Below are 8,801 nucleotides of genomic sequence, written 5' to 3'. Positions count from 1 at the left end.
AGTATCTTGATGTAGATTTTCTACTATCTCGATCGCCAACCCAATTTGCATCTGTATAGGCTACAAGGTCGAGATGCCTATTTTTCTTAAAGAAGACTCCTCTATTGCTCGTACCTTTCAAGTACCTCAAGATTCTCAGCACAACTTCCATATGTGAGCCAACTTAAGTCATCATCTGTAGTCTCCCCCTGAGGACGAAGCTGGGAGTAAAAATAAGAGTGCTCAAAGAAGTCACAATCCATCGTAGTATACAGTTTGTTTTGAGTCGGGTCAAAGCAGCAATATCCCTTTTGGTTAGTACCATAGCCCACAAAGATACACTTGACGGCCCGGAGTTCAAGTTTATTCCGAACAGGTTTTGGCAAGTGAACAAACACAACACACCCAAAGATTTGGGGGGGTAAGGAGTGGAAAGAGGGAACAATGTTGTAGGTATGAAGGACTTCAAGAGGAGATTTGAACTGAAGGGTTTGGAGGGTAGTCTGTTTGTGAGGTAGGTGGCAGAGGCAATGGCTTCAGGCCAAAAATAAGATGGGACATGGGCTTCAAACATAAGAGCTCAGCCTATTTCTAGGAGAGTGCGATTCTTTCTTTTAGCTATGCCATTCTGTTGTGGGGTGTAAGGGCAAGAGGTTTGGTGAATGAGGCCATGGGTAGTGAAGAATTTTTCCATATGTTGGTTTATGTATTCCCCCCCATTGTCAGATCGAAGTATCTAAGGTTTGGCTTTAAATTGGGTGACAATCATGTTGTAAAATTTGACAAAAACATCAAACACCTCAGACTTGTGTTTTAAGAAGTATATCCAACACATTCTAGTACAATCATCAATAAAAGAAACAAAGTATGAATAACTCTGTTTATTAAATTCAGGAGCAGGGCCCCAAACATCAGAATGTATTAAAATAAACGGTTCACTGCTATGATTTGAACTAGGAAAGTAGGAATGTTTGTGACTTTTTGCAAGAATACAAGCTTCACAATCTAAGACTACAGTACTTTTAACTAATGACGGAAAAAGATGTTTCAGATACCCTAGTGATGGATGTCCGAGACGTCTATGCCACGTCCATAACTGATGATCTGTGAACCCTTGAGCAAGCAAAGTGTGACCCGTTTGAATCGCCTCGTCCACATAGTATAGACCGTCACGTTCAGTACCACGACCAATAATCTTCCCTGTCTGAGCATCCTGCACAACACAACCAGAAGAAGACATAAGCATAGTACAGTTTAATTCTCGAGTCAATTGACTAATAGACAATAACTTGTGAGATAAGCTAGGAATTAAAAGACAATTGTTAATTTTGAGAGAGGGAGAAATAGTAACGGGCCCAGCTTGGTCAACACTCACGCACTCCCCATTAGGAGTTTGAATGTAGGTTCGGGTTTTTGGATGAGTGGATAAAAGATCACGGGGGTCAAAAGTCATAGTATCAGTGGCCCCACAATCGAATATCCATGGGGATGATAGACAAGGTTTGCATAGTAGACCAAGTCTATGGGTATTGTAAGTGGGTTTGTGAGTGTTATTAAGAAAGGGCCGGTTATGGGGTTGAGAAAATATGGGCCGGTGGGTTTTAACGGGCTTAGGGTTATTTGAGGGTGAGATTATAAAAGAGTGGGAGTGTGAGTGTTTCCCTTTCCCTTCCCCACTTGTTTCGGCTTCCAGATCCTTCCCCTCCTTCCTCCTTTCTCTCTCTTCTGATATGTCTCTTTGTGCTTTTTGTTTCGTTTCACCTTCAACGCTATTTCTGTCTTCCTTTGCTTCTGTGTGAGTGGTTGGTTTGTTGGTGGGAGAAGAAGCGCTGGCGGCCAAGTGAGCCTTGCCTCCAGTTCTTGACGGAGCCTTGGTGGCGGCTTTCCGCTGCCGGTGTTCCTCCCACCAGTCCGGGAAGCCAATGATTTTGAAACATCCTTCCTTTGTATGACGGCTCCCTCCACAGTGACTACATTTCAGGTGAGTTTTATCCTCTATATTACGTCGGAATGAGACATCCGACCGGTGTTTAACGGCCAACCCACTCCCTATCTCTGAGGGAATTTTTCCCGGTGATGAAGTGTGACTCATAATCCCACGCCTTGAGATTTATCGTCTGATTGTAGCATAGGCCACTTCCACTGTTGGAAGTGGGTCTTGGTGTAGCAAGTCACGCTTTTCTTTGTCAAACGTGTCATGGATTCCGGCTAAGAATTGAAATAGCTGTTGCTTTTGAATAAAGGTGTTAAAGATTGTTATATCCTCTGCATGTATCATGGGATTTGGTTGTCTTCGATCTATTTCTTTCCAGATAGTGTTAAGTTTTCCATAAAAGACCTCTAAAGGGTCTTGATTTTGTTTCAAATTATTAGCTTGAGAACTCAGATCAAAGATCTGGAGTTCGTCCCTTCCACTGCTTAATAGAACTTCGATCCCTCTCCATAAATCTTTTGCAATAGTGTAGTCTAAGAATTGGTTTATAAGGTCTGTACTGATATTCGAAATAATCCAAGACAAGACTATCGAATCTTTTTGTTTCCATGCTCTATAATTTGGATCTGAGATGCTAGGAGGATCGTCGATGATGTGATTGAGACGTCCCTTGCATTCTAAAGCTATCTGCTTCATTTTGCACCAAGTTGTGTAATTTTGATAATTTAGTTTTTCGGCCAATTTCAGGTCAGGTGATATGGTTTCAAGGTTTGTGTTTGGTTTATTCATTTGTTGAAACAGTTTGAACATTTGTTCCATCTGTTCCATGGTTATGAGTTGTTTTGGGTTGGTTTCTGCCATTGTTCTTGGACAGGTATGTTTTTAGGGTAGATGATGATAACCAATGGTGTTGTCGGTCCCGGAAAACACCTTTGGCTCTGATACCATGAAGATTTAAGACAATTGATTTTAGGGTTTATGAATACTGTTTTTGTATTAATTTTCATAATTTACAGATCCAATATTTATACAAGGATTAAGACCTAATTTAGGAAAGAAACTAAACTTGGTAAACCAGGAATTACCCTAACTACAATAATCTAAATAAACCAACTAAATATCTTTAGAATAAATTGATATTCCTACAGTGCATGTATCCTAACAGGTGATACCTGTTACAATGGATGACTTATATACTTTAAAACCTTGCGTCCAAAAAGATACCCTTTTTACATTGATGTATATGGCTTAACCACTTTTGGTAACTGGTAACCTCTAACAGATTTTTAAGAATAGCAGCAGACAGCAGTACATGTAATGATGTAAGGATGCACAATTTTCATAGAGTATCAAACATACAAAATTTACAATTTTCTTTTAAGAGTTAGAAAGAGTATCAATCGTCTGTCATATTTATTTTGCATCATTTTGAGAAGTAGTGTGAGAGTTTTTTCTCACTCCTAGAGTATCGAATTAAACATGCAAATTGAGGGAACATGGGTGTAATTTATGAAGGAGTTAGAACGCTTGCTATCAAACACAAGTGCGATCAAATCAAGCAAGTGATGTATTATATACGATTTGGCAAATCAGAGCTTGTGTCACTGCCATAGATAAGATAATTGAAAAATGGAGTATTTCAGAAAATATGATTGCATCATCCATTCTTTTCTAGTTTTAACTGATTCGAGCTTTTGATAAAGTTATAGCTAATAAAACAAGTATTTTCTCAAACAAGAAATAAAGTGAGATTTTTTGTTAAAATGTAATAGTTGATAAAATTGATTATAACAACACACTGCAGGCTGCAAGATTTTTTAAGTTATTGTATATAAATTTTAACTTTGGCTTTTACTCTCCATGTAATTCTATCAACCTCTCTTAATCTCTTCCGAAAAGTTAATCCCCATTGGTTTTAGTCATATTTTGTGTTAAAAAAAATCGATGGATGGAGTAGTCATTGAGAAGAGAAGTGAATGTGTATGTGCTGGAACGTGACCCTTAGTATCATCAAGACTTTGAAAGAAGAGAAATCCCAATCACCATCATGAACAAAGGACAGGACAAAACAACCACGAACCTTTCAGAAGTTTCAACTCTCTGGGAAAGATGACTTAGCCCCTTAGAGGACCAAACTCACTCCTCAGCCAAGATTCAGGACGATAGGACTCACAGAAACAGTAGGGTCATATCAAAAGGACCCTGACAGAGAAACAAGAACATAAATACCTGCAGGATGGTTAACCCTGCAGAATGATGGCAACAGAAATGATGATGTGGCAGGACGCAACTGTAGTTATGTGCAGAAAAGTTGTCAACACTTGTATAAGGCAAGGCACCATAACTACCTCGTACCCTACCCATAAAGGTGTACTAAAAGACAAGGAGGGGGGACTATGGTGTAAGGATCAACAAACCACCAAGCGCCACATAGGCTTACGTAATATTCTCCATTGATCTCGAGAAAGATTCCATTAAGGTAAAAGCCTAAACTACCATTAGTATTTTGGGAAACCTCCCCCAAGGCCTACGCTATAATATATGATGCCATGCATCACCAAAGGTACGATAACTTTTTGCACCGACACCTAAGCATTATTCTCTCATGAAAAGATAGCTTAAATTCCTTACAAGCTTTATCAGCAACCCTTGGATAACCCTTACTGACTTAATCATCGTCGGAGGACCCCCGGAGGACCCCTCTCCAGCCCTCGTTTGCTACCTTGTGCAGGAATACAGAGTGAAACAGTCGGAAAAGCAACCCAGACCTCCCTAGTAGTTCATATCCATTGTGAACCTTAAAACACATTCTCTTCAACTTTGCTGAGAGTGTTGATTGTTCTCTCCACAGGCGAAACAATTTGTCGCTAGAAGGAGGGCCTATAGTTCTTTCTAGCAACGTTTCATCTAACTTCCAAACAAACCACAAACTTTAACCAAAAATGAATAACCCCAAACAAAGCTTTCAATCCAAGTAAGGCGAGCGCCGACAAACTGAAGTTGGGGGACCCTTGAACCCTCAACAAAATCAAGAGCCTCGTTATATCAGTAACCCAAACCTTCACTATGAACAACACTGGAATCCCATTCCCACCCATGACCCCCTTGTTGTTGTGGTTGCACAAGAATCAGAAGACGATAAAGCAACACCCTCTGTAGTGAAAGCACCTCCTCTCATGAGACACGAGTTTACCACTCTGCCTAGTGGAGGCTTAACATCAGAAGAAATGACAACCTTAGCACATGGTCTTACCCAGGCTATTATTATCGCTCGGAGCAACCCAGTCATAACACCCCCACCTAAACACTTAGCGCTGAGCAACCATATTCCTTATCCTCCCTACGCGGAGGATAAGACAAAAAAAAGACCTCGTGCCACTGAACATGGAGAGGCAAAACAAAGGACTTGCAGCGTAAAGGACAGACTGGGGCCTAGAATTATCCCTGCAAAACAGAGACTAGGTTCTCGACAAAATATTACTGGTTCTCAGGCTCAGAACAAGAGCTAAACAAAAATCAGCTCTGTCCCTGAACAAGAAGCTCAAAGTAGCCTAAAAAGCTATATACAAATAGAATCAGCTGCATCTTCAGAATAGAAGAGATGAATACACTATAGGCTGGGACCTAAAGGCTCCAACGTTAGAGAAAGGTTAGGTCCAAGGAGAGAAATGGCCAAAGAAGACCCTGAGCAGAGACTCAGGATGCCATGTCACACTCAGGCCTCTTGGTCTAGGGGCATGAGAGTAAGGAAGGAAAGGAAACCATCAGGCATCGACAGAGGCAGTCTGACATCTCTTTAGACGAGACAAAACCTGCCACAGACCAGATCAGGCCAAGAAAGGTCAATGAAGAAAAGACAGCCTATTTGAGAAAGGAGGACCGTAGGCAGAATTCAAAAGGCAGGAGAAAAGTCAGAAAGCAGCAACTGCCTCTTTAGCCCAAAAAAATTAGGATATCTAGCACCTCACCGTTTTCCCCTGAAATTGTGAGTGGGTCAGTAGACCGGGTAAAACTACATGGATATGTGAGATACGATGGAAGTACAAATCCCACAGAGCACCTTAACGCTTACACATGTCTCTAGGAGCTCACAGTAACGCTTCCCGGTGCAAGAATTTTGCTCTAACTATGGCAGGGCTGGCTCAAACTTGGTTTCAGTGCCTCCCTGAAGGTTCTTTCACTATTTTTGACGATCTCGCAGCAAGATTTATGAGTCAATACGCACCATTCGTTAGACGACCCAAGCTCCATTGAAATGATGAAATGTAGATAGAGAAAGGAGGAATCACTTAACGAGTACATTGCACGATTTAGAATCGAATGCTTAACAATCACTAAGCCTGAAAATTCCATCATTCTCTTGGCTTTCAGGTCAGGATCGAATGATGAAAGATCTGACGGTAGAAGATTCAAAGAAGATAATGGTTGGATTAACATTCACAACATGGATCACGTTAGAGAAAGGGTAGAGAGGTTCACAGCCTTAGAGAATTTTAGACTTATTGCTGCTGGTCTCAAAGGAGAAAGACATGAGAAAAGAAACCATAGCAACCACAACAACAATAATCACAACAATAGGGAGTCACACCCTGATTGTCTTCAGAATGATCAAGATAGGAGGAAGAGGGAAAAAGGACCTGATACAGGAAGAAATCATAGAGATGAAACCAGGAGACCTGCACTCCGTACCTTTGCCCAGTTCACACCCCTGAATGCGCCTAGGGCACAAATTTTCCACCTCCACCAGAATTCCAGATTGTGGGAAAGACCCCCTCCATCCCCCAAGTCAGGAAACAACATGAATCAGTTCTGTGATTTTCATGGAAGTCCAGGACATTCCATAGAATCGTGCAGGACCCTGAAAAACAACCTGGAAGACCTGATCTAGAGAGGTTACTTCAAAGATTATGTAAAGTGGAACGATGAACAGAAAAACAAGGCAGAAGCTGAGAATAAAAGAAATCTAGGCCCCAAGACGAAGGTGAAGCCAAGAGGCAAAAGAAAGCACCTGTATTCGTGATCTTCGAAAAATCCGGGGGCATAACTGATGGAGAGGCACATTTGAGAGCTGTCACTCAACCCGCAGCCAGGATTTTTGAAGTTCACGAAGAAGCTGAAATACCAAAATACCCTGATATGACTTTTACCATAGAAGATTGTAAAGGGATCTCTTTTCCTCATTCTGATCTCCTAGTCATGGTGGTAGAGATTGCAGAACAACCAGTTTACAGAGTCCTGATAGACACAAGAGCAGAAGTCAACGTGATATATAAGAGCTGTTGGGACCGAATGAATGTTGAGAGTTAACATCTGGTGAAGGCAATAACTCCTATAGTTGGTTTCTCAGGCGAGTTAATGAGGTCTGAAGGAAAGGTCACCCAGCCAATAACCATCCAAGATAAGAAACGAGTCACCATTACCTCTTCACGAGAGTTTTATATCATTGATGCCCAAACAAGGTACAACTACATCCTAGGCAGAAAACTGTTGGGAGATATAACAGGAATTCCCTCTTCCTTCCATCAAACACTCCTATTTATAGGAGAAAACGGGAAAGTGGGTAGAGCTAGAGGCTGTCAGCAAATGGGGAGGATGTGTAACATGATCAATGCTGTCAGGACCCACAAGTAGAGGCCTAAACGGGAAGAAGAAGGAAAGGAGGAAAGAAACAAGAGAATGTGTATAGAAGAAGCAGCAAGAGATTTACGGACAGTCTTAACTCTCAGGGAAAGGGGAATAGCTGAAGTAGACCCTAGGCCCTCTTATGATGATGAATCAAGAAGCAAAATACCTCCCAGGACCCTCGAGCTTGAGGAGACATAATTAGAAGAGATATCGTTCATCGAAGGGACAGATAAAACTATCAAGATTGGGAAAACCTTATCACTTGCAGTCAAAATCGAGCTAGCTCTATTGATGAAAGAAAATGCCGACCTTTTCGCATGGTCTACAACAAATATGCCTGGTATTGACCCTGCTACCATCACTCACAAACTGAATGTGATTGAGGGGTCAAAGCTCGAGAAACAGAAGAAGAGGAATATGGCTCCTGAAAAAGAAAAGGCTATTGAAGAAGAGGTCGAGAAACTTTTGGAAGCAGGGTTCATCGAGCCCTACCAATACCCCGAATGGCTAGCCAACATTGTATTGGTATCAAAGGCTACAGGAGGATGGGGGATGTGCATTGATTTCACCAACCTCAACAAGGCATGTCCCAAAGATTTCTACCCCTTGCCTAGAATTGACCAACTGGTAGATTCTATTGCAGGACATGCATTGCTCTGTTGTATGGACACCTTCTCAGGGTACCACCAGATATTTACGGACTCGTCTGACAAGGAGAAAACTATATTCATTTGCTCAACAGGAGTGTACAACTACAAGATGATGCCATTCGGCCTGAAAAATGCTAGTGTAATCAGCGCCTCATGGACTAAATCTTTGCTAGCCAAAGGGGAAGAAATTTAGAAGTGTATGTGGATGATTTGATTGTCAAAAGCAAGAAGGAAGAAGACTTCATTCCCAACCTAAGAGATACTTTTGGGAACATGAAGAAGCACAACATAAGATTGAATCCTAAGAAGTGTGTGTTTGGAATCAAATCTGGGAAGTTCTTAGGATTCATGGTGCACAAAGAGGCATAGATGCAAACCTAGCCAAAGTACAAGCTGTCCTGGATTTGGCATAATCGAAATCTAAGAAGGATGTGAAGAGACTTACCGGGAGAATAGCAGCTCTCTCTAGATTCATAACCAAATCAGCGGAGAAATCTTTGTCGTTCTTCAAAGTACTCAGGGGAACAGGGATTTCTTCTGGGAAGAAGAACAAAAGAAAGCCTTCTAAGAGTTAAAGAATCATTTGCACAGCTTGCCCACCTTGGTAAGGCCTG

At 41.5% G+C, this 8,801-nt stretch overlaps 1 protein-coding gene across 1 annotated transcript; it reads left to right on the top strand.

Annotated features, from left to right (window-relative positions):
* Positions 1 to 6,040: 6,040 nt before the first annotated feature.
* On the top strand, positions 6,041 to 7,543 carry LOC130823488 (uncharacterized). Its single transcript, XM_057688105.1, has 5 exons — positions 6,041 to 6,142; positions 6,186 to 6,697; positions 6,745 to 6,804; positions 6,880 to 7,174; positions 7,232 to 7,543. Exons 1-5 carry the CDS (start codon positions 6,041 to 6,043, stop codon positions 7,541 to 7,543), a joined length of 1,281 nt encoding a protein of 426 aa, XP_057544088.1.
* The last annotated feature ends 1,258 nt before the right edge of the window (positions 7,544 to 8,801 follow it).

Source organism: Amaranthus tricolor, chromosome 9 (genome assembly GCF_026212465.1).
Source record: "Amaranthus tricolor cultivar Red isolate AtriRed21 chromosome 9, ASM2621246v1, whole genome shotgun sequence".
NCBI lineage: Eukaryota > Viridiplantae > Streptophyta > Magnoliopsida > Caryophyllales > Amaranthaceae > Amaranthus > Amaranthus tricolor.
This window is presented reverse-complemented; position numbering and strand designations above follow the sequence as displayed.

Excerpts from the sequence above, each read along its gene's own strand:
- LOC130823488 (XM_057688105.1), top strand. The coding sequence starts at position 6,041 with ATGGCAGGGCTGGCTCAAACTTGGTTTCAGTGCCTCCCTGAAGGTTCT. Across the intron at positions 6,698-6,744 it reads AGACCCCCTCCATCCCCCAA|GACATTCCATAGAATCGTGC; the intron begins GTCAGGAAACAA and ends ATGGAAGTCCAG. Across the intron at positions 6,805-6,879 it reads GGAAGACCTGATCTAGAGAG|GCCCCAAGACGAAGGTGAAG; the intron begins GTTACTTCAAAG and ends AAAGAAATCTAG.